A 26,749-nucleotide genomic window follows, 5' to 3' on the forward strand; every position below is an offset into this window, starting at 1 on the left:
ACTTTTAATTAAAAGACACCTACTAAAATATAATATATTTATTAGTTTTGAGAATGAAATCATAGTAAACTGTTTATTCTAAAAGAAAATTATAAAAAATAGATAACTTTAAATTACATGATGTAATGAATGCTGTTGCATTGTCAGAGTTTTTGTATGAGTGTTGAGGTTTTTCAGTCACTGTGGGATTCAGAGCACAGTAGTACACAGCAGAGTCAGACACACGCAGATCCTGGATTCTGAGTGGAACTGAAGTCGTGCTGAGATTTGCATTAAATCTCTCCTTGAATTCTTCCTCAATGTTTCCAGATGTAGAAAATTTATTAAGCATATGCTTGGGATTTCCATTGTCTTTCTGCTGGTACCAGAAGAGAGTCGGGCCTCCATAAGTAGTCTGATATTTACAGTCGATCGTTACAGTGTCACCTTCAAAAGCAAACTGAATCCTTGTATGCTGATCAACTTTGTCTTGAGATTTACAACCTGAAACCGAATTATAACAATATGAATAAATATGCACATTACACACATAAGGAAAATTAATGTGAAATATTAGAAAAGTATAATCAATTTTGCTACTTACCCCAGATATATAATACTATGATCACAATGGCACTTTTCCACAGTGCCATTATATGCAATTGAAATTGCCGGCTCTTAAAAAAATATGCAGAGTGTGATGTGTGTAATGAGCCCCTTCCTCTTTCTGCTTCTGTAAAAGCAGCAATAAATTCAGATCACTTTGTCTGACAGCTGGGAGGAGCCTGTGCTACAGTGTCAGTGAAGACTTTAATACTGTGTATATGTAAAACCATATCACTTAATTATGTAAATATATACAATGATTCATCTTAGGATGTGCATACAGTATGCTCCCATGCAATGAAAAAAAGCAATACGTTTATAAATTTTTATTTTGCAAGTTTTTGCACACATAAATTTTACGTAAAATTTAAGTATTGAATTAAGTAAAATCTACTTAACTAAGTAAGGTAAATTTTGCAAAGGAATTGTGTAAATTTAACATGGCCAGTCAGAGTTTGATGAGTACCTAGTTAATTTATTAAATACATAATATTCATGTACACTACAGTCAGATACAGTTTATATTATTTACTCAAACAAGACAGCGATGGTCAACAACTACACTATTGAAGCATGTGATTCACTTGCAAACATGTAAGCAAACAAGTAGAAGCATACTTACCAAGCAGCGGTGACTCGTATATGTCCCGTGTCTAATAGGAGAGTGGTAGTGATTGAAGGGATTTGACAGCTGACCACATCAGCTGTTCACAGCCTTGCCTCTGTGGCCTGACTGAACTAAACCTGCACTTGTTTATGATCTGGAATAATTCCTCATACTTGTTAAAGTTCTCTAATTATTTTCTTGGTGAAGATGTGCATAAATTAATTTAGTGTAGCTTATCAGACCCGAACCAGACAAATGCAAGATTCAATCGGGAGCATGGTTGAAACATGAGACAAATTCCACAGAAAAGCAACAGGATGTTGTAAATCAACTCCTGGCACCACAGTCCGAAGCAAGATAACCAAGCAACTACTTTAAAGAAGAGCTTTTAACATTAACACCATTATAACAATTATTGACGATTTCAATTCGGAGAAGAGATTGTCAAATTGGGGGCAAGTAATCCAGATTAATGGTCAAAGAGATGCACAGCCTGACCATCAATGTAAACCCATGAGATTAATGATGATCACAAGATCTGTGGATTGGAATTGGAAGAATCAGACTGAAATTCCTAAGGGGACCTTTTAACCTCTGGTCTCCACAGAAAGTCTTTATGTCAGAGAATGGCACAAAAACTTTGTCTTTTACAGATGTAGACAGGGGCGTAGCAACCGGGGGGGACGGGGGGGGACGTCCCCCGCACTTTTAGAAACAGGTGATTCTGACCCCTGCTAATTTTTATTAATTTTTTTTTTTTTTAATTTTTTTTTTTTTTTTTAGGATCCAGCGTGAATATTTCCGGCAGTGTTCTCTGATTTGTTACTTAGATTTGAGTGAAGTAACATTCAGCCAATCACAGAGCGAATCATCTCCTGGGCGCGTCTGCTATGAGCTTCAAATCTCTTGTTGCTCTTCTGAATTTTCGTTCGTTCGTTCGTTTGTTCACTTTGCTAATAGGCCGTCTGGGATAAAATGCACCCCAGAAAAAAGCAAAGGACGATTACATCCTTTTTTCAAACACACACTGTAAGTATGTTACAGTATGTCGCGATGACACGAATCGCGCGATAAAGTTTTCATGTTATGATCTAACCTACTGTAACGTCAAAAGACAATTGAACCCGTATGGACCTCGTCACGTCGCGCCGGATTCATTGTGTCAAATGCTCTCCTAATTGTCGCTTTGGATAAAAGCGCCTGCTAAATAAGACGTAACAAATTATTGGTTTCTGCTGTCTTTTGTTTGTCTACGTGCTGCTCGCGGAGTAAAATTATCATTTCACAATAAATCATATTTGTTTTGCAACGAATATCTTAAAATACTTTATTATATTTTATTCTTTTAATTCATTACTGTTACTTTATGTCCTAACTGGTCTGTAGGAAAGGCAGGCTGTGACGTCACTGGCAGAGAGAGGGGACAGTTGCTCAACCTCTCCAGAATGTGTACAGGTGAGATTTGTATAAAAAAAAAGCAGATTGACTATCTTAAGGCAGTGTTTTCTTAATTGGAACTGTTGCCAATGTTTTAAGGAATTACACATCAATTTAATTCCATTAAACAAAAGATCAACTATCATTCACCTTTATTTATATAGTGCTTTTAATAATACAGATTGTATCAAAGCACTGAATAGTATCAAATAGGAGAATAGAGCAATTTATAATGACAAGCTTAAACACTCAATTTCCAGTTAAATGTATTTTATTATTGAATGCAGAGACGTCATTGTCTAGGTCAGTTCAGTTTAAATAGGATCTGTGTAATCAAATCAACAATAATCGCTAGAAAAAAAGATAACATTTTCTATTTTATGTTCAGACTGTTAAATAAAATTAGTTTTATGTATCAAGACTGTGTTCCAATAGTGTCAATCACTGTATTGTAGGCTATTTATGGGTTTCTAAATATACATCTAATTAAAAACTTGTGAAGTTGATTAACTATGGAAATGGTAAATGAGTCAATAAATGAGTGATCCCTGCCCCCTATATGCTATTTATGTCTGTTGTTTTTAGAATGTTTGTGAGGAAGTGTCAGTCATGTGTGAGGAAGGGAGGGAAAAAGAGGAAGAGAGAGAGGGAGATGAGGGAAAAAGTGAGGAAGCATGTGAGAACCGAAGAGAAGAGAGAACGGATCTGATGAACAGGGAAGAATCTGCAGACTCTGATCAACATTTCTCGGCAACAAAACCAAACCACCCTGATCCCAAATTTATCATAAAGCAGACACTATCCGACCGTACCCTTTCATTTCAGACACAGTGGTACAGCAAATTTAAATGGCTCCATTTCGATCCAAATGTTGAAGGTGTTTTGTGTTTTTACTGTAGTAAAGCTTTTAAAACACAAGTATCTTCCCTTGCAAAAAATACAGAACCAGCATTTGTTTCATCTGGTTTCAAGAATTGGAAGAAAGCTCTTGAAAGATTCGGTTCACATGAAAAATCAGATTGTCACAAGACAGCAGTAACAACATATGTATATGAAGACAGATCAGTTAAGGCACAGCTGTCTAGTGTTCAGGCATCACAACAAGAGGAAGCGAGAGCAAATCTGTTAAAAATCATTGGTGCTGTGCAGCTGTTGGCAAGGCAGGGCTTGGCCCTAAGAGGGCATGATGATAGTGAGGGAAATCTTCATCAGGTGCTGAAATACAAGGCAGAAGAAGATCTATGTCTCAGTAAGTGGTTGTCAGGTAGAAACGACTACACTTCTGCTCAAATTCAGAATGAGCTCCTTAGTTTGTTGAGCAGTTCTATCATCAGAGATATCGCAGACAATATAAGATCACTCCCTCAGTTGCAGTTTTCTGTAATGATGGACGGAACGCAAGATGTTTCAGGCAAAGAGCAAGAAGCAATTTGTCTCCGATATGTAGATAAAGATTTGATGATTCATGAAGAGTTTATTGGCCTTTATGAGGTTGTAAGGGAAACAGGTCAATTTAGCTCAAAGGGAATCATTTAAGATTTTAAAGGGAATTTGAACAGAATCACTGTTTCACGGCTGGTCACGGAGACGCCCTGCGATTCAGTGAACTAGCCGTTTAACATCAAATCTGTGCTGGATACTAATATCCAAACTATAGTGAAACACTATCAATTAGCACAGTAACAAGATCGGCAGTTTAAGACATTAACTTGTAAGCACAAAACACAAGATACTTCTCTTTTCAATATGAATAAGGCTTTATTAGATAAATCTAAGACATATAAACTAATCTAACACATAAACGCACGCACACACACATTCACACAAGTTGCAGGAAGATCGAAAGTTAGGGAAAGATGAGTTTAAGAGAATGGAAATATGGAATCCCAAGTTTACAGCAATACGTTAAATTGCATAGACATGAACAACCATCAATCACGTAATTAGCCCTTGCATTGAGTTCCTCAATGTGACTAAAATTATATTAGATACACCAGCACAACAAATATCTGGGGATACGTTGCCTTAGTTTCCTGTGAAAGGGACTCCCGTTGAAAGGGGTATCCCGGTGTCGCTGATTGGCTGGAAGTTCAGTTGGCTGAAGTGACGTCTTGGGGAGCCCGTGCTTGGGCGTTGGCTGAAGCTGGAGTTGTGTGGCTGGTCGGAGTTCAAACGCGCAGACGAGGTCGACGTTACAAAACTTAACTCAGAACACGAAACTCTCAAACGGAAAAGAAAAGAAATAAAGTTTGACGAGACTAGGTTGTGTTCCTTCTCATTGTGGCATAAGTAGCAGCAGGCAGGCATGCTGGAACCGCGCTCGAAGAACCATGATGACTAACCACATGGCTAGATGCTACAAGCTAAAGCTAGGTAGCAAAGCTACAAGCTAAGAGCAGGCATGACTGATAGCACGAGCAAGGCTGGAACTAAAAGCAGACTAAAAGCCGACATGGCTAATAGCAGCAGGCAGACTAGAACTAAAAGCCGACTAAAAGCAAAAATTTAATCGTATCCAAAGTATTTAAACTTTCCTGTTGGCCACCCCTCAAATGTTGCCTTGACCAATCAGATATGTTCTTGGGGTGGGTATCATAAATCATTTGTTTATCTTACCAAGCATGTGGTTCTTGCCTCACAGGGTCTAATTTTGGACATGATTCCTATAACATGATTATGATATATTTTACAAATAAATGATTGTCAGGACAATATCAAGCAAGAAAATGCGATTATTTCAATACTAGACATGACTAGGTATCCTATAGTTATCAAAAGACATACACAATAAGTGATTATACATGATAGTCAAATGTGTGGGTTACACATAAATGAATATGGAGTTAAGCAATGGAATGATTCATTCATAAGTCTTTTTTGAGTTCATTCTGGTCCATATATAATGTATAAAAAGGGTTTCTTTGCCATTCTCTGGCAAAGGACTTTTCTGTGAAGACAAAGGTTTAAAGCCCTTCCCCCTTAGGAATTTCAGTCTGGTTCTTCTGGGTGGGGGGAAGTCAATGCAAGTATTTAACTTGATCTCCTGGGTTTACATGTGATGTCCAGCGTTGCATTTCAATCACGAACAATAAATTTGACAATCTCTTCTTCGAATTAAAATTGTCAATAATTGTTATATTGGTGTTAATGTTGAAAGCTGTTGTGTGAACAAGTTGGTTGGTTGGTTATCTTGCTTGGTTCTTGTGGCACTAGAACTGATTTATGACTTCCTGAGGAATTCAGCTCATGTTTCAATGCACACAGCTCTGATAGACTCTTTGATTTGTCTGATTTGACTCATTTCTGCTACAAGGTATCTGTGGGTACAGGAGAGAATCTTGCAAAGGTGGTGAAAGATGTGTTGGTTCGTTTAAATTTGCCCATTTCTGGATTACGAGGGCAGGCATATGATGGTGCAGCAAATATGGCTGGCAGGTATTCTGGAGCACAGGCCATCATTAAAAAGGAACAACCTCTTGCCCCATACATCCACTGTGGTGCCCACTGTGTAAATCTCATTACACAGCATGCTTGTACTGCCTCACGTGTTATCCACAGTGCTTTACAGTGGGTTCATGAGTTAGGTATTTTGTTTGGGCAGTCAGGTAAATTTAAATCTTTGTTCAAGGAAGTTGCAAAATCTGTTCAAGGGTCCTTTCAAACTATAAGACCCCTTTGTCCCACAAGATGGACAGTTCGCTCCAGTGCTATCCATGCTGTGCTGAATCAGTATGAGTCTGTAATGCTTGCTCTCAGTGAAATGGCAGCTGGCAGCACAGACACGGCTAACAGGGCAAATGGACTACATGACAGATTCCAGCAGGGTAATGTAGTTCTTGGTCTTCTGCTTGCCTTAGAGGCTATAGAAGAATTGGAGAATCTCAACACATCTCTCCAAAGTCGAACACAGACCATCAGTGGTATGCTTTCTGCTGTTGCCTATGTGAAGGATGCTGTTGCAAATAAAAGAAATTCAGAGAGGTTTCAAATTGTCTACACCAAAGCATCAGAAATGTGCCAAATCCTTGATCTCTCTCCAATTGCAGTGCCCCGTACTCGTAATCCTCCTAAACGTCTAACTGGTCAGGCTTGTGCACATGTGCATTCATCTTCATCTGAATATTACAAAATGGAGTTTTACAAAGTGCTTGATGTTGTTGATATGCAGTTCAAAGAACGTTTTGAGCAGGAAGGGTTGCTGATGCTAAGGAATCTGGAAAACATCCTCTTAACAGGGGTGGTCGATAATGTGGTACTAATGTACCCAGAACTGGACAAAATATCCCTTAGCACACAATTGGCCATGTTCAGATCAAAGCATAATATGCAGTCCAGCAGTGAAGCAGCTAGCATCCTTCAGGGGATGTGTCCAGAAGTCCGTAGTCTTTTTGATCAGGTGGAAACACTTGTCCGACTGCTTCTTGTCACTCCCGTGTCCTCAGCAGAAGCTGAGAGAAGTTTCAGTGGTCTCAGAAGGCTAAAAACATGGCTTCGTAGTACCATGACACAAACAAGGCTGAATAGTGTTGCTGTGTGTCATTTACACAAGGAAAAACTTGATCAATTAGAGAGAAAAAAAATTGCTCAACATTTTGTGGCCTGCAAGGAAAGCCGAAAAATTCAGTTTGGAAGTTTTGATTAAAATCTCACTTCGATCTTGAAAATATAAAAACTTGTAAATACATTGATTTAGGTTTTATTGATATATTTTCATAAAATGTATGTTGTATAAAATTACTGTAGATGTAATCTGTATACTCATTTAACACTTGTTTTTGTCCAACTGTTAAAAAGAAAAATTATTGTTCAATTGTACTGCAACTGAAATATTGTAAATATCATAAAATATCTTTATTTCATAAAAAATAAAGTATAGATGGTCTCCCATTGGTCTCAAAGTCCTGCAGTATTTTTAAATTTTGAGTATGATTTAACAAAAATAGGTTCCTGTAAGCTATCATGTCATGGGCCCAAATTTGAAAAAGTAAAATGCCAATTGGTATTCTATTTAGAATTTATTATGAACATCAGCTTTGGGTCAAATCACCATACAGCTGTCCCCCCCACTTTTAAAATGGCTGCTACGCCCCTGGATGTAGATGCACCAAAACAAACTCGAAAAAGACTTAAAGGAATATCAGTCCATTGCTTGACTCCATCATATATGTAACCCAAACATTTGACTAATCACTTATTGTGTATGTCTTTTTAATAACTATCTTCAGGATTCATATTCATGTTTACTATGTATGTGTTTGAACCTGCTTGCACGAAACGTTTCTGACCATCAGTTATTTGTCAAATGTATCATATTCTTGTTATAGGAATCATTTTCAAAATTATACCCTGCAAGAGCAGGAAAGTTTGGACCACGTTCTTGATAAGATGACATATGATTAATGATACCCCCGAGCCAAGACAATATCGAATTGGTCAAGACAACATGCGAGGACACCATCGTCACCATCGTCAGCGTCATCGCTGTAAGTGTTCTTTGAGTAGAGATCTAGCGTGCTTTGGCCTGCACGCCTGCTGCTACTTAGCCACGATGAGAAGAAACACCACCTAGTCTCATCAAACTTTACTTCTGTTCTTTTACTTTAGTTTCTTTTCTTTTCTGTTGAGAGTTTCATTTTCAGAGTTAAGTTTTGCAATCCCGTCCCTCCGAGTCTGACCTCGAGTGCCCGTTCAACTTCAACCAGCCCACAACTCTGCATCTTCAGACACATCCCAACCACAGGCTTTCCAAGATGTTGCTTCAACAACTACTGAACTTCCAGCCAATCAGCATTTGTAAACCCCAATCAGATTATTGTAAACCCCAATATCAGCACCTCAGTGAAAAGTTGGGCTTATTACACAGATACTTGCCAAATAAGTACATTAAATAGTAATTTGAGCTGAAATATTTGATTAGTTCTTTAAAAGCAAAGTTTCTGCCAAGAAGAGATTTTTATTTTTTAAAGACCACTTTGAGCCTAGATGAAGTTCAGATAAGACAGACATTTAAGGCATAATGTACATTTATACTAATTACACGGCTTTACAGAGCTATTGCACTAATTACACAGCTTTTTTTTCATATTAAAACTTACCTGGTTCTAATTACAAAAATCCATCTTAGTGTCACATTTGTTCTGGGAACATTTCAACAATATTAGTGCTGCTATTAATACTGAAGTCCTCTGGTTTCATTTTTACAGTAAATGCAGTCGATAACTGAGGCACAAGATGATGAATTGCATTTGAATGAAACCAAAAAGTGCAGTTTTCTGATATGAAAGACATGAAAGTACCCGGATGAGTGGTGTGTTATTTAGCATTGCTAATGACTAAAATTGTTAATGGGGAATAACACACCTTGGAGTGTTGTGCCTGACCAACAAGAAACAGTGGCAGCTGTGTAATAATTTCAATTAAATTCAGTTGTAACATGTTCTGACATAACTCACAAACTGTAGCTAATTTCAAAACAATGTCAGAATACATAAGAATAAAAATTGGGAGTCAGGACTTACGGGATGCATTTAGTTTGCATTATATGAAGAATTTGACTTCTCACTGGAAAACGTTCTTAAAAAGAAGTGTGCTGTACTGTTACAAAGTAGGGAGTTGTTCTGCTATATTTTGTTTCCTTTTCGTTACCCTTTCAGTAACCATAAACAGGTGTTGCTACAAGTTTAATAAAATTGTTTGAATAATACATTGTGGGTTTCTAACCATAAACAGGTGTTTCACAAGTTTAATAATACTGAGTGAATAATAGATTGTGGATTTGATGTGACTTGCCATCAAAGTGAAAAATGAATTTGAGTTTTTGTACAGCTTCACATAGACTCTGTATCACTGGGCTGCTACTCTTAGAGCACAATAATAGAGAGCTGAATCTGACAGCGTTACACCAGTAATAGTGAGTTCAGTTAATGATTGTGATTCAGTCACACCAAACCTTCCACTATTTGATTGTCCAGAATATATTAAATATTGAAGCTCTTTATTAGGATATTGTCTGTACCAATACGTATAACTACTGCTTGTATCGCATGAGCAGCTGAGGGTCACAGTTTCATCTTCATTTATGACAACAGCATCTTTGTTCGGCTTTATCTGGTCTGCAGTCATCACACCTAAAAAAACAAAACAAAACAAAAAAATAATAATACTACAAATAATAATACAATCTCAAATTATTTAATTAATACCACTGTAATAAAAATAAAAACTGTCAACCATACCTGAAATCATAATTAAAAGGATAAACAGGTGTTTTTCCATGTTGACTAGGTCAGATCAGGTGTGTGTTAATGTTGTCTGTGCTCTGAGCTGTAGATCTGTGAGTCTCTGCAGTTTCACTCTCACACACTGGAACTTCCTGCTCTCTTTGTGAGGATATCATCTGCTGCTTCTCATGTTTTTGCCCCGCCATTGGTTAAAGTCTTTGCAACTGCAGAAAGGTATATTATTTATGAAGCAGACGATTATTGAACCCCAAATATTAACAGTGGTATTATACATTTTGTATTATGATAATAGTTACCACAGTCAATGTCACAAATATGACTAGTGACCTGAAAAAATATTTCTAAATCTTGAATGCTTTATTTATTTAGTGTCATAAAGTTTCTTGTTTAAAATATTTCAAAGTGTCTATTTGTTCCAGATTTAAAGGTTCCATAGAATGGAAAGCTGTATTTACCTTGTCATAGTTAAATAATAAGAGTTCTGTACATGTAAAAATGACATACCTTGAGCCTCAAACTGTCACAGTCTTCAGCTGGTGAGCCCAGGATGGCCACCAGATGACACTGTGTTTTTCTGTGATCACATGGCTTGCGTTGTCTTTGTTTGATGCCATGTGCTCTCCCCTGTCTATTGTCTGATCCCACCCATCTTGTTACGTCATTATTATTTTAATTGTTCCACATTTGTCTCCCTCATTAGCCTCCTCATTTGGTTCCCTATTTATTCTTCTTGTGTCTGCAGTCCTGTGCTGGTTTGTTGTTCAGTGTTATGCCTCAGAGTATCATTGGATGTGTGTACAGTATGTTCCCCGTGCCGTGCCTTGCTGTGCCTTGTCTTGGCCAGCCTGCCTGTACTTCCCCCTTGGGGTGGTTTTGTTGTAGTTTTGTTTATTTTTTACTATTAATAAATGCCCTTATCTTCCTGCATTTGAGTCATTACCTCATCCCTTCACCCGACCATGACACAAACACCATTGTTTTCCTCCTAATGTAAATAGACGAATCCTCGATACAGTGTTGCCAGATATTGCTATTAAAACAAATAAAAATGAGAAATCAAAATAAAATCAAAATAATTTCTAATCTTTTGCAGTTAAGATAAGTTGACCCTTAACTGCAACATCTTTCTTTGCTAAATTTCTAAAATGTCAGAAAAAAAGACGGATCTGGCAACACAGAAGCTTCCCTACCTCACATCTGTCTCTCAAACCTCATTCACTCTGCCAGCGTCTCGCAGCAATCATGCTCATACCAAGGATGCCAAACATTCTTGCCAAATCTCTCGAAATCAGTATCTTCATCTGATACAGGCTCAAACATGTAAGTTTGGATCCCTCTCCATTCACGCTGGACAGAGATCTGTTTGCTGTATAAGCCACTGAAATGAGCCGTGCTGTGAAACAGCCAATCACAACAGAGCTCAACATTATTATTCAAGACGTTTCCAAATAAGGTAAAAACAGGCCATTTCATTTTAGGGAAAAATCCTAGGGTTGTAAATGGACATGTAAAACCATTTCTGCTGAATTTTGCCCTTACTTAAACCACATACCTTCTACGTAGACACCAGAGAGCAATTAAAAATATTGTATCAATGCATTCTATGGCATCTTTAACGATATTGTGTCAGTAATAGATTGTGGGTTTGATTTGACTTGCCATCAAAGTGAAAAAATTAATTTGAGTTTTTGTACAGCTTCACATAGACTTTGTATCACTGTGCTCCAACTCTCAGAGCACAATAATAGAGAGCTTAATCTCGCAGAGTTACACCAGTAATAGTGGGTTCAGTGGATGTTTCTGATGTAGTCAACTGAAAGCAAACAAGCATCAAAGCATTATTCATGAACAAGCAAATTTCCATAATAAATTATGAGGTTCTGTATTAGGATACTGTCTGTACCAGTAAAGTGTAACAGAGCTATTGCTTGTATCATACAAGCAGCTCATTTCACGGACTCTCCTTCTGTATTAATGACATTTGCACCCTTACTTGGCCAAATCTGATTTCCAGGCATCACACCAGCAAACATAAACATAACATTTTGGGTACATTTTAATACAAATGTCGGTTGAATTGAGTAACATTACTCTTTTCATCAGCACTGGCATCAAAGACTATTTTAACTGAATTCATGATCACAATCAGTACCAACTGTCCATGTTTGCAAAGTCTGATCATTTCTGTTGATCCTGTGATGTGGGTTGTGATGATTGTTTCTCCTATTACTCATGGATCTGAGTCATACATCTCTCAGGAACTTCTTGCTCTCTGTTGATGATCTTGTTTGGAAGTTTAGCGGAGGAAAAACAACAACAACAATATAATTTACAAACAAATCTATATATTTAAGTGTGACAAATAATCTCGCCAAGACCAGTTGTGACTATTGATAGAACCTCAACCAGACTATTTTTTTGTTCTTATTTTATATACAATTAAAAAAGTAGAGCAACAAATGTGTAAAAGAGATATGTTAATTATTAAATAGAAAATGAGGAGCTAATGATTCTGTATTGAGGCTTGAAAATATGAATATATAGTGAATTTTGTAATCTTATGTTTACCCAAAAGAATCACCAATGAAGTTTAATTTTTAAAGTAGGGAAAAAAGAAAAATACTATTTCTTTCCTTCTTTGCATATTTTATTTTATTTAGTGTTCCTGTAGCTCAGTTGGAAGAGCACTGCGTTATCAAGCGCAAGGTTGGGGGTTCGATTCCCTGGGAACAAATGATAGGTAAAAAATTTATAGCATGAATGCACTGTAAGTCGCTTTGGATAAAAGTGTCTGCTAAATGCATAAATTTAATTTAATTTAATTTAATTTAATTTAATTTAATTGTATTTTATTTTAGCTTTATTGCTTTCAGAGCAGCAGAGGAGATGATTATATCTACATGGTTTTCTTTATTGAATGTAGTGACTGTAATTTGACTTTTTTTGAGTCCACATTGAATAAATAAAATTAAATAAAAAAAATAGACATACATAATTTATGTATATTACAAGTAGATTTATGGAAAGAAATTGGTTGTAGACCTTAATCTGTGGCAGGTTTGTGTACAGTGTTGTTGTGTTTCTGTCACTGTGGGCCTCAGAGCACCGACTGCAGCTTTACATGTTTGTATCATGTTACATTGTACTCATTCCTCATAAATGGAGAGTGCACTGCTTAACCCTTGTGGATGAAGTGTGAAATTCCTAAACATGATGTTATTCTGCAAGCCCTGAACTATTCTTTATAAAGGTAAGATTGGTATAAATAGTGTTTTTAAACAAATTCTTGATCACCACTATATTTATGGTATTCTTCTATATAGTTTAAAGCTATTTATTCACTTATTTTGGTAATAATTTAATACGAATAAAGTGCATCTAAAGTAGATTTTTATGGTTTTATGAGTTTGATCTCTTCTTTTAAGTGAAACTTCTTTTAAGTGAATCTTTGTTAGTCTTCTTTTCTGTTATGACTCTTAATATTGTGAATGACAATCCATGTATATACAGTAATACTACTTTTTGCTGATTTGAAGAGTACTTATATGCTAACTATTTCATATATGTAGGTAGGATATGTGTGACGTAGATGCAGTGCTGTGTAACAGGTTTTTGTAAAGTGTTCTTGTGTTTCCTGTCACTGTGGGCGCCAGAGCACAGTAGTACAGAGCAGAGTCTGACACTTTTGCAGAGGAGATCTTCAGTTCCACTTGGATTTTCTCCCTTTGTTCAACCTTAACTGAGAATCTTGGATCTATCTTAGACACCACAGGATTTTTTGCACCACCGAAGGTGAGTACAAGAAATTCAGGTTTTGATCTTTCATACTGACGGTACCAGTGGATATTATCTGTAGCTGCAGGGGAATGACTACAGAATAATGTAACATTTGAACCTTCCTCAGAAACAACATCGGCGTTGTTTGGTTTAATGACATTCCCAAAGACTGCAACTGAAAAAGAAAACATTTCTTCTTAATGAAATATTTTAAATGAAACAAAAAAAAAAATTAATAATAATTAACCAAATAATTACCTGCTAATGCACAAAACAGAATAACTGAATGAAGATCCATTGTACATGTGTTCACTCTGAGAAGAGTCAGAATGAAAGTCTCTGAGATACGATTCGATCATGTCAGATTCAGATCTGTGAACAGAGTCCCTCCTCTCTGAGTTACATTTTACCCAAGTTCAGTTCTACAAATTCAGTTCTGTTGTTCTCTGCTGCAGTTCCTAGTGAATCTCCGAGAATACTGCCATCTTGTGGCACATTATAACAGCACAATTTGTTGCACATAATAATCCATGAAACATTAACTATATGACTTTTTATGTAGTATTAGCATGCTTAATATACTTTAAAAGTCACATTAATTTAAAGGGGCCATACAATGTGTTTCCAGAGGTACACTTATAATCATTGTATGATGTTTCATAAAAAATAATAATAACAATAATGATAAAAAAAAAGATACAAACAAACAAAAATAAAAAGGAAACAAATAATCAGTGAGGACCTCATAGCTCAACAATAAACCATGAGAAAACATGCTCAAGTAGGTTATGTAAACTTGCAACAGAACACATTAATATTGTTATTTTAAATTTGATTATTTATAATTATTTATTATTAGTCTTTTTTTACAGCTTCGTCAGCTGTTATATATATATATAATTATTATTATTATTAATTTGCTTAAATTCGAATTACATTACTGTGTAATTATTTGTCCCATTTTATATAAATAATTTAACATTTTTAAAACTTTTTTAGTTTTAAAGTAGTACATTGTACATTGTAGTAGTATATTGTACAGTAGTACATTGATGAAAAAGGTAGGGAAACACATGTGATAAAATGTAAATGAGAGATCTGTTATTTAAAGAAAGGAGGAGCTAGTGATGCCGAAATGAGATAATATGAATATATGGTACATATTGCCATGTGGTTTCTTTTCTTTTCTTTTCATTACTTTTCATTTATTTTATTTTATTTTATTTCTTAATGTATCCTATTACAAAGTTATTATAACTTATTTTAAACATGGAGATTGGAATTAATTTTATCCGTTTTTGTTCTCCGTGTCTGAGTTAATATTTTGGGAATGTCATTCTCAGATTGTGATGTGCTCCAGTCTAATTTGTAAAAGGTAGAGTTTTAGTTATGTTAGGTTTTTGTACAGGTTTCTTGTGTTTCCTGTCACTGTGGGCCTCAGAGCACAGTAGTACAGAGCAGAGTCTGATACAGATGCAGAGAAGATCTTCAGATCCACATTGTTCTTTTTTTTCTTTGTTGACTTTAGCCTTGAATCTGGAATCTACATTAGACTCCTGATCGTCTTTTGCACTGTCTGAGATGAACACGATGAACTGAGGAGCTGATCCAGGATACTGACGGTACCATTGAAGATTGTATGCAGATGAATAACTGCAGGATAATGTAACACTTGAACCCTCCTCAGCAAACTCCAAAATTTTGGTTGGTTTAATTTCATTTCCATATGTTGCATCTGCAAGAGGAGATCAAATCTTGCAATATACAATATAAAGGAATACAGTTTTTACATAATTTAGATGCAAAAAACTAAATACTTACATGCAAAGAGAGAAAGCAGAATGACAGAATGGAGCATCATTGTGTGTGTTTCTTATGCTCTCGCTAATAGAAGTTTAACAAGATCACATCAGATATCAGTGCTTTAAACCCCTCCTCTTCCTGAGAACTCTTTGAATATCTCACAAAAATATTAAGTGTAAATAATGAAATAATGTTCTTACCAAACTTATAAGTAAAGTAATAATCACCCACATTGCCATTGTTGCTCAAAGTTAAAAAAGGAGAATACTTTAAGAGAATTTTTCAGAAGTGTTTTCATCTTACTGTATAGTCTGTGTTTCTCTTTCTAGTTTTATATTCTTCATAAGGTTCAGCCGTATAATCTGATGAATTATGACTCCTTGTGGTAAAATAGAATATTTTGCTGAGCTGAACAAAAAAAGTGATAATGTCCATCCAGATGGTTGTTATCACAGAATAAACCCCAAGAGGGCGATCAACACCCCAGTGAAAAGTGGGGCTTATTACACAGCTACTTGCCAAATAAGGATATGAAATATTAATTTGAGTTGAAATATTTAATTAGTTCTTTAAAAAGCAAAGCTGTTTGTTTAAGCCTGTGATATAAAGTCTAGTACATAAAATGTTTCACGAGTTCACACTTACATATAATTAACTGAAGTATTATAATGCGTATTTGGCGTGCTGTCCGGGGAAGGGGCTCCGAGCTCAGGAATGGCCCGAACCTAGAGTACCCCCCAAAAAGCTAAAGAGCAGGAGGACAGCCGCCAAACTAAAGACCCCCCCAAATGAGTGCCACGTTTGGCGGGCTGGCATCTCAAGAAAGGGTCTGAATGTTTGTCCAGTGGGCCCGTGATGGTGGCTCACTGAACCTGGACTGACGGGCCCTGCTGGCCTGCAACAGGAAGCAATTGTAATTTGGAGCGACTGATCAGGCGAGTTTGTGCCTTTCTCCGCTGTGAGACCATTGCTCGCTGGACAGAAAGAGAAAACAGGAAAGAGGGAAATGAGAGCTTGACCGGGAGATTTTCTCACACTGCGTCCGCTGTGAGACCCAATGCTCGCTGGACGAAAGAGAAAACGTAAGTGCTCTACCGGGAAAGTTCTCGCCGAGTCTGCTGTAAGACCAAATGCTCACTGGACAGAAAGAGAAAACAGGAAAAAGAGATAATGAGAGCTTGACCGGGAGATTTTCTCACACTGCGTCCGCTGTGAGACCCAATACTCACTGGACGGAAGAGAAAATGGGAAAGAGGGAAATGAAAGCTTGACCGGGGGATTTCTCACACTGTGTCCGCTGAGAGACCCAATGCTCACTGGACAAAAGAGAAAACGTAAGAGCTCTACTAGAACAGTTCTCGCTGCAAGACCAAATGCGGGAGATTCAGAAAAGGCTCCTGCAGGAGTGGACACGGTTGCGGCAGGGGGGAGATACAAAAAAGGCTCCTGCGGGAGCAGACACTGCTGCGGCAGTGGGGAGATCTGTGGCAGTGAGGAGGTACGGGAAAGGCTCCTGCGTGGCAGTGGAGAGATACGGAAAAAGCAGATACTGCAGTGAGGAGGTACAGGAAAGGCTCCTGCGGGAGCAGACACTGCTGCGGCAGTGGGGAGATACGGGAAAGGCTCCTGCGGGAGCAGACACTGCTGCGGCAGTGAGGAGGTACAGGAAAGGCTACTTGCTTTCGGCTGCTGTAGATATTGGCTGTGGGAAGAGTAAAAAGGGTTAGTAACATTTGATGGGGCAAGCAAAAAATGAATGGGTAGCCTACGGTGTTAACAGCTTAGCAATTGGTTGCCTGATTTGACAATTCCTCAAGCATTGTCCACATTATTATGTTACTGTTGGAAAAGCATATTTTCTTCTCATTTGGCCTCCGGGCTCTTAGGCGGTCTCCCGGGCGGATACGTTTGGAAGGCTGTTTTTACGTTGTTGTATGGACCGTGGAAAAAGAAGGGTTTTGGAAACGATGAAGCATGTTTAGTCTTGCAAGACATTGTACCTGAGGACATGACTATAGCAGTAACGTACCAGTCACCCCCCATTTTGCATGGAGACAGAAATTACATACCCAAAATAAAAATGTTTCTGCTCATGATTTTTTCTGACTAGATACATTATCAACGTTTGTCCATGAGCTAACACTTCGACGTTTTACCGTTCAGGAATCGTAAATAATTTGTATCTGTAGTCCAAACCTATGCGCACTCCACACTCCAGATCAGCAGGTGGCGGTAATGCATCTTTACGCTGGTTTGCCAAAACCACCACAAAACCCTAGTAGAAGACGGAACTGCGTCATGACGTCATTTAACAAACTTTAGCCGCGAACCTGCTTTTAGATGCAACACTTTGGATGCAAACTGCCGTAAAATCCAATGAAGAAGAACCTGCTTTTAGAGTTTTCGCCTGAAAATGTGTTGGTTAACATCGCGCGGTCTGCGCCGCTAGAAGAAGCGGCGTCAAACTGCAACTCGGCCGGAATGCCGGTGTGAAAGGCTGAGCCGCGACGGGAAGTGAGAGCCTTGCTGCGGTGAGAACTTGGGTGCGGCCCAGGCTGGTTGGATTCCAGCTCGAGGAGAGCTCGGTCTCGGGCGGCATGATCATTGTGTCGAGCGAGCGACCTCGGAGCTTGCACGGTCTATTGGCCACGACTTGTGGCTTGACGAGGAGAGCAGCTGTCGCGATGACGCTTAATGCTGCTCAATGGTCGTGTTTGACTGGGTAGGAAAGATCACGGGTCCGGCAAAAGCAGCAGGTCTTATAAATCCCCGGTGAAGCTCTCTTCATTGGTACGAAAAATGGGTCCGTGGTAAGGTGACAGACGAAGCGAACCGGCATGCTGATAAACCATCAATGGAGACAGGTAACTTAGGCTGATTCAGCTGTATTTATACCCTAAGGTTGATTATCTTGAGTGGTTCCACCTGTGCTAATTAGGTTAAGTATCTGACGTGCTTCTCCCGAACCTTGTTATGAAACTACATTAAATGAGAAGAGAGCATTTTAAAATCTTTCCTGGTTATGATTACAAAAATCAAATGGTGTACAAACCATTTGTTCTGGCAACACTTCAACAATATTACTACTGCTATTTATACTGAATTATTTTAGAGTAAATACAGTCGATAACTGAGGCACAAGATGATGAATTGCATTTGAAGTAAACCAAAAAGTGCAGCTTTCTGATATGAAAGACACGAAAGTACCCGGATGAGTGGTGTTTTATTCAGCATTGTTAATGACTAAAATTGTTTTTGGGGAATAACACATCTTGGAGTGTTGTGCCTGACCAAAACCAGCCTTGTATTAAATTTCGATTAAATTACAAACATATTCTGACATAATTCACAAACTGTAATTACAGTCATTTCAGATCAATGTCAGAATGCATAAGAATTAAAATTGGGAATCACGACATACAGGAAATTTGACTTATAACTGGAAAACTCTCTTTTTTTAAGAGAAGTGTAATGTATACTGTAAAAACTAAAGGTTCCTGGAGGCACCTTTTGGGGTTCTTCACTTCGCCACACCGGCGGAACCCTTTGAAGAGCCTCTAGGCACCGCTCTAAATGGGGGTGGTTCTCTGAGGAACTTTCAATGGTTCCTGGAGGAACCCTTTTATTATGATAGCCAGGAACCACCTGGGGTGCTTCAAGGCACCATTTCCCTAATTTCAGTTCTTTAATGCCCCCCCCCCCCCCCCCCACTGGTTTATTTGTCCTGCTATTGACCTTTTTAATGATTAAAAATAAAACAAATGCGTATAAAACAGTTTACTGATAAACAACAACAATATCCATAATCACAATACTGCACATCACAATCCCATTCATGGCAACATCAGTGTTAATACTGCTATAAACAACAACAACAAAAAAAAAGCATTTACACCTTGGTAAAATTAGAAACAAATAAATGTGACTCAATCTTAGAACTTTAAAAAACCATTTTATGTACCTAAAACAATGATTTAAATTTTAGACACAATGCAATTAATAGTAACAAATTCTTTCCTGTTCTAAATAGTGGTGACTGATTGGGAGAATTCACACAGGACATTTCAAGAAATTGATAAGCCTCAAGATAGATGTATTTAGCTTAATAAACCAGTTTCTCAGCAGCATAAGTTGTTATAGTTGGGTTAACTTCGAGAGCAGTGAATGGGAGAGTATCATAAATATATTTTTGCATTCTCATTTACTCAAATAGCAAAATGAAAAACTCTACAATAGCATTTTCACAACTTTCAATCAAAGGAAAAAACTGATAACAGCAGTCAGACGAGAACAATGTCAAATTTAGCATTCCTCTCAAACACTCTGGATTAGAAACACCCTTGCATTAGCATTAACTATTTTTTTCTGTAATTTGATATGAATGTGATATAATACAAAGTATAGTGTTATAAATGCACATAATTAAAAAAAAAATATATATATATACAAACATTGTGAGGATTTACGATACAAACATAGCTGAAACACATCATCAGTCTTGTGAAAATTGTCCATGATCTCCTCCTGAATGACCAACAGATACACCAGAAAAATTGTGCACTTTAGTGAACTTTTAATTGCTTTTCTATATAATGTTGAATAGAACACAGTTACTCATAGTAAGGTGAACGCATGTAGGCAGGTTCATCAGCAAGAAGCTCCTCACCATCAGGAAAGTCTGCAGTGCCGCTCTCATCTAATGGGTCTCCTGTTATTACCACAGCTGTTCTGAGATTATGTGTAGGCTGTTCATTGAAAAAAAGAGTGATTTACATAAAATTAAATAATAAAATATTTAAATTTATTCATTTAGCACAGGTATCTTTTTATTATCTTAAAAATGAGGAACACCACAGGAATTATTTATGTCATATTATTGCATTGATTAATGGTTGTAGACTAATTAAGTACACAATGTGTCTATAATGTGTGTGTGTACACTACATATGTCTACACACATGGACAAACTCATACTTACCTCATCATATACAGTCCAGGACAGCAGGATCATCATGTTACAGGAAGGGCAATGTTAGAATTACTCTGAGAAAAAAAAAAAAAAAAAAAAAAAAGAACTGTTAATAAACTATAAATAATTGAATGTTTTAGAAGGGTTTCTGGTGTGTGTCTGCAACCGTTCACTTATTTACACACCTGCAAAATATGGGGTACATCCAGAGAGGTCTGTTTATTGTCAGTCAGCATCAGACATCAGCAGCTGTCTGTCCTCTGCCTCACAGGTGTCCACTACAGAGCCACATTTCTTCATTAACTGCTGAATAAAAAATAACATATGGGTAGTTTCTTATTGTTTAATTCAGTTCAGTGTAACAGTGTATAGTCATATATAATTTTGGATTAGGTCAAGCTGAAACACTATTTCAGTTATTTCAATGTCAAATAAATAATTAAATACTTAACTTACATATTGCTGCTCTGGGAAGCTTTTGAGACTTTCAGAGAAGTCATAACGTTACTGGATTTTCTGAGGAGAGATAATTATCAAAACCAGTTTAAGTACGTTATGTGCAAATGTAACGTACGTTAACATGGATGTGTAACTATTTAACAAACGTAAACGAAAGAGTTACAATGAATAAACGTAAACATCATGCGTACACCAAACTAATAATTATTGTTTGTGACCTTGTGTTTGTAGTCTCCATTTCGTCCCACAAAGTGCATTAGACTCGCAAGCATCGCGGCTATTAAATTAATGGTTAAAACAAACATACAAAAAAAAAAAAAAACATACAGTCTAATGTGTCAGTGTAGGAATTACTATACAAATAATAAATCTGTGTATTTATTTCGGAGTCTTTACTCACCTTGCGCAGCGGTTGTTTCTTACTCTCTTTGAGGGATGGAGCCGTTACTTCTTTTTATTTGAAATCGCTCTTCCAGGCACGCGCGCGAACAAACAGTAGGAGCGCGAGGACGCGTCCAAACCTCATGCATTTTCTTATTGACAACAGCTGAACAATTATTTCTGAATAATTTAAACTTATTTTATTAGGCAAATTAAAAAAAAAAAAACAACTCTAAATATTACTATTGTACCGATTGTTATAATTAGAATATTTTTTTTATTAAAGTAATGCGTAATGAGTCATATTTAGTTCAATCATATTTTTAATGTTTGCTTTAAAGTTTCAAGGTAAACTATCCACCTTCAAATGATTTAACATTTAGCCTATTTCAATAAAACTATTTTAAGTTATTAAGTTATTTTATTTTATTTATTTATGTTTTGACGGAACAAGTGTGAAGATTTTTACATTTAGTTTTTTTTTTTTTTTTTTTTTTTTCATGGAAAGTGCCACAAAAGTCATTGTTCCATCACATTCCTAAAAAGTAATTAATAATAATAATAATAATAATCAGTCAAATTTCATTTTTGTCACATGAATCTCTTGGTTCTTCCAGATGCTGGCTTTTACAAGTGAGATCTTCCAGGAACCACTTTAATGTTAACAGAGCTTACAGTAACCCTTTTTTAAAATGTGAGTTCCTCCAGGAACCTTCAGAGCACTTTGAGGTCTCAGTGTAATGAAAGGGTGACTCCAGAACCTCAGAACTGGGAACAAAGTGCTTCAAGGATCCCTTGAGTTCCTGCACGAACTGCAAAGACTATAATGGTTCCTTCAGGAACCATATTATGAGAAAAAGAGCTTTGAGGCACTTAAAATACATTTTAAGGTTCCTGGAGTACTCAAAAGGATACCTGAGGCACCTTTAGTTTTTACAGTATACTGTGATGTAAGGAAGTAGTGAATTATTCTGCTATATTTTGTTTCCCTTTCGTTACCCTTTCAGTAACCACACACAGGTGAATAATAGATTGTGGGTTTGATGTGACTTACCATCAAAGTGAAAAATGAATTTTGAGTTTTTGTACAGCTTCACATAGACTTTGTATCACTGGGCTCCTACTCTTAGAGCACAATAATAGAGAGCTGAATCTGACAGAGTTACACCAGTAATAGTGAGTTCAGTGGATGATTGTGATTTAGTCACACGAAACCTTCCACTATTTGATTGTCCAGAATATATTAAATATTGAAGCTCTTTATTAGGATACTGTCTGTACCAGTAAAGTCTAACATAACTGCTGCTTGTTTCATATGAGCAGCTGAGGGCCACATTCTCATCTTCTTTTATGACAACAGCATCTTTGTTTGGCCAAATCTGGTCTGCAGTCATTGCACCTAAAATAAACAAACAAACATAAATGATAATAATAATAATAATATCTCGAAATATCTTAGCAAAATACAAGGCAGTAGTAATACCACTGTAATTAAAATGTAAAGGGTCAACTATACCTGAAATCATAATTAAAATGAAAAACATGTGTTTTTCCATGTTGACTAGGTCAGATCAGGAGTGTGTTAATGTTGTCTGTGCTCTGAGCTGTAGATCTGTGTCTCTGCAGGTTCACTCTCAAACACACTGGAACTTCCTGCTTTCTGTGTGATGATATCATCTGCTGCTTCTCCTGTTATTGCCTTTGCAACTGCAGAAAAGTATAGATAATTTATTAAGCAGATGATTCTGAAGATAAATAGAAAACATGAATGATTAATAAACCAATAATATTAACAGTGATATTATACATGTTGTATTATGATAATAGGCTAGTTACCACAATCAATGTCACAAATGATTAGTGACCTAAAAATAATTTTGTATCTCAAAGGTTTTATTTATTTAGTGTCATAAAGTTTCTTGTTTTAAATATTTCAATGTGTAAATTTTTTCCAGATTTAAATCAGGTCCTTAACACATATTCTTTCAATGTTCACTGAAGAACTGGGCTCTTCACTCTTTGAGTGTGCACTTGAATGGGTTAAATGCAGAGCACTAATTCTGAGAATGGGTTACAATAGTTGGCAAATGTCATGACTTTCACTTTTGCTCTGAGGTTCATTCGACAGATTCAAGTTTAGAAGTAATTCATTCCATTACATTACAAATACACTGAAAAGATGTTGTACCTTTCTGTGATTTTACCACAGAATTAGGAGTTTTGAATCACGTGCTTACCATAGGACATAGTTTAGAATCTAGACAGAAATGGCAATATTTATTCATTTGTTAATACTAATTTCCTATAGTATTTACAGTATTTTGGTATCATTATGGTTTCTTAAGAGATGTATCATAATGGTTACGATGGTATGCAAAAAAAAAAAAAAAAAAAAACTTTTGTAATTGCATAATTAATAACAATAAATACAATATAATAAATACAATAGCTTAAATGTAATGTTTTTTTCTACATATTTTACACTAGACACAGATTAAGATGTTTCATCATAATTTATTAGTTTCTGTGTATAACAGACTGTGGTTTTGATGTGGTTCAGTTTCAACTGACAAGTTATACTGACAACATGACTAAACAATTTGACTGTCTTATGCATAAACTATGACACAAGGACTTGTCATTCTGATGCCACTGACATGTTCATTGGCACAGATCTTTATTTTTTGAGAGATGAACTAAGGACTTTGAGCAAGAGACTGGCTTTTGCAGGTATTCATCTCAAGGATGATTCGAGAAATGTACCAAAAAAACTGTAACTGAGAGTCTTGGATCTACATCAGACTTTTTGGTGTTTGTTGCACCATGAAAGATGAGCATGAGATGTTCTACGTTGGACTGACGGTACCAGAATAGATAATCTGCAGAAGAATAACTACAGGATAATGTAACATTTGAACCCTCCTCAGCAGAATCTGGTGTGATGATGTTTCCAGAGACAGCAGCTGAAATAAGAAGAGGTACATTTTAATGACATTTGATTTAAGTTAATCATTAAACATTTATAATTTGTATATTAATATACATACATGCCAGACTATAGAAGAGAAAAACTGAAAAGACATCCATTGTGCAGTGCAGTGTGTTCACTGGAAGACTGAATTGTTTCTACTCCAGTCTGATTTGATTAGATTGTGTCAGATCTGTGTAGACCCTCCTCTCTGTTTACATTTCACTCCTGGGGAACAGAAGAAAGATTCTGTAACAATCATTAATGTTTTCTCCTGATTTTCATGCAGTATGGATGGGAGTAATATGTCAGAAAATTGATTTATGATTATTGGGGTAATTTTTATTATTATGAGGATAATTAATGTTTTAATATTTTATAAGAGCACAGTTTTGTTTATTGTAACTCAGTATTATATGCTATCCTTACAATTACAGGGAATATAATATTATTTAATTTTATATACATTTAATATTGTTTTTGCAACTTAATACTGTAAATAAATATTTGTGATTTCTCGAACTGTATGCATGTGCTAAACATTTTAAGTTTTGAGTGTGTAGTATGAAACATATTGACTCATTTTCAAAGATATTTATTCTCTTATAAATGTCCTCCCTGATTTGTCTTATCAGATGTTTCAGGTTTTTGTACAGTAGTACAAAACAGAGTCAGTCACTTTAGCAGAGGAGATCTCCAGATCCACATGGTTTTGCTTTTCTTTGTTGGGTTTAGCAGTGAATCTGGGATCTACATCAGAATTCTTAGCTTCTGTTGCTCGATATGTGATGATTACAAGGAATTCAGGAGCTGATCCGGGATACTGACGGTACCAGAATAAAGAACGTGCAGATGAATAACTGCAGGATAATATAACACTTGAACCCTCAACAGCAAACTCCTCAGTTTTAGTTGGTCTGATTTCATTTCCATACACAGTACCTGCAAAAAAATAAATCAATGTTTACAAACGTAGATATTTTAGTGAATCAAGTGTGATCAATGATTTATTCAGTGGTATGAATACTGTATGAATAATGCAACAAAATTGAATACTTACATGTAAAGAAATATCTAAAGTTTAAACAAAAGTAGAACAAAACAGTAAACAGAAGAAAAATATGAAAATATGCTGAAAATGAGGATATTAAATTATTTGCTGTAATTATTACAAATCATTTAATGAAGTGCTATGAGGATGTGAACACAGCAATACAACTTTTGGTTTATGTACACTAAAGTATTAAATGATTATATATCAAAACCAAAAAAAAGCATTTTAAATCATGATAAAGCTCATATGATCATAACACTTATTTTTCTCATTATGGTGTATGTTTATGTTTGCCTTTTGTGTTATTTTTATTTTTATTTATTTTTTGGTTAATGTAGCCTGGGTTTCACCTACACATTCACTTATCATTACAAAGGCAAATAAATGATTCAGTCTTACTCAAATTAATTCTGTAACTTACTCAATAACTCATAATTGAACTCCTTAACAGCTCATTAAAATGTTAATGTTGAGTTTATGTCGCCCTCTCCTGGTGTTTCATGTCTTTCTGCTCATGCATACTACACATTCACAGAAAAATTTAAATTGCAATAACCAAATTTGTGATTAATATTTTAGTGGTATGAGCAATATGAAATTAACTGAAACCAAGAGTAATTTAAAATAAATATGAATGTAAATATAACTAATTCAAATTTAGATCATGTAAACTTTTAATTGAAAGACTAAATATAATGATTAATTGGTTTTAAGAATGAAATCAGTAAACCATTTATTCTAATAGAAAATCATTTCAAAAATAGATAGCTTACATAATGATGTAATGTATGATGTTGCATGTTGTCAGAGTTTTCGTCTGAGTGTTGAGGTTTTTCAGTCACTGTGGACCTCAGAGCACAGTAGTACACAGCAGAGTCAGACACATGTAGGTTCTTGATTGTTAAAGGAACTGAAGTTGTGCTGAGATTTGCATTAAATCTCTCCTTGAATTCTTCCTCACTGTTTCCAGATTTAGAGAATTTATTAAGCATATGCTTGGGGATTCCATTGTCTTTCTGCTGGTACCAGAAGAGAGTCGGGCCTGTATTAGCAGTCTGATATGTACAGTTGATTGTTACAGTGTCACCTTCAGAAGCAAACTGAATCCTTGTATGCTGATCAACTTTGTCTTGAGAATTACAACCTGAAACAGAATTATAACAATATGAATAAATATGCACATTACACACATAAGGAAAATTCACATGAAAAATATTAGAAAAGAATAATTTATTTTTCTTACCCCATATATATATAACTATGATCACAATGGCACTTTTCCACAGTGCCATTATATGCAATTGAAATTGGCGACTCTTAAAAAATATGCAGAGTGTGATGTGTGTAATGAGCCCCTTCCTCTTTCTGCATCTGTTAAAGCAGCAATAAATTCAGATCACTTTGACTGACAGCTGGGAGGAGCCTGCACTGTTAGTCTTTTCAAAGGGTTTTACAGTAACTTACTATA

General features: G+C 36.1%; 1 long non-coding RNA gene, 1 pseudogene and 1 gene segment (V, D, J or C); all 3 read right to left on the reverse strand.

Moving 5' to 3' along the window:
• Positions 1 to 24,533, reverse strand: part of LOC127950636 (T cell receptor alpha variable 5-like) — a 29,797-nt gene extending 5,264 nt beyond the window's left edge. Inside the window, 1 exon segment of the V gene segment in view lies at positions 24,307 to 24,533. Coding sequence covers positions 24,307 to 24,346 — 40 coding nt within the window.
• LOC127951269 (T cell receptor alpha variable 14/delta variable 4-like) lies at positions 14,935 to 15,533 on the reverse strand (annotated as a pseudogene).
• On the reverse strand, positions 19,814 to 20,501 carry LOC127951276 (uncharacterized). Its single transcript, XR_008152636.1, has 3 exons — positions 20,429 to 20,501; positions 20,117 to 20,195; positions 19,814 to 19,974 (listed from the first exon to the last, which is right to left on the reverse strand). It is a non-coding gene; the product is annotated as an uncharacterized LOC127951276 (long non-coding RNA).
• Positions 24,534 to 26,749: the final 2,216 nt, after the last annotated feature.

The sequence above is a fragment of the Carassius gibelio genome, chromosome B2, assembly GCF_023724105.1.
Source record: "Carassius gibelio isolate Cgi1373 ecotype wild population from Czech Republic chromosome B2, carGib1.2-hapl.c, whole genome shotgun sequence".
NCBI classification, from domain to species: Eukaryota; Metazoa; Chordata; class Actinopteri; order Cypriniformes; family Cyprinidae; genus Carassius; species Carassius gibelio.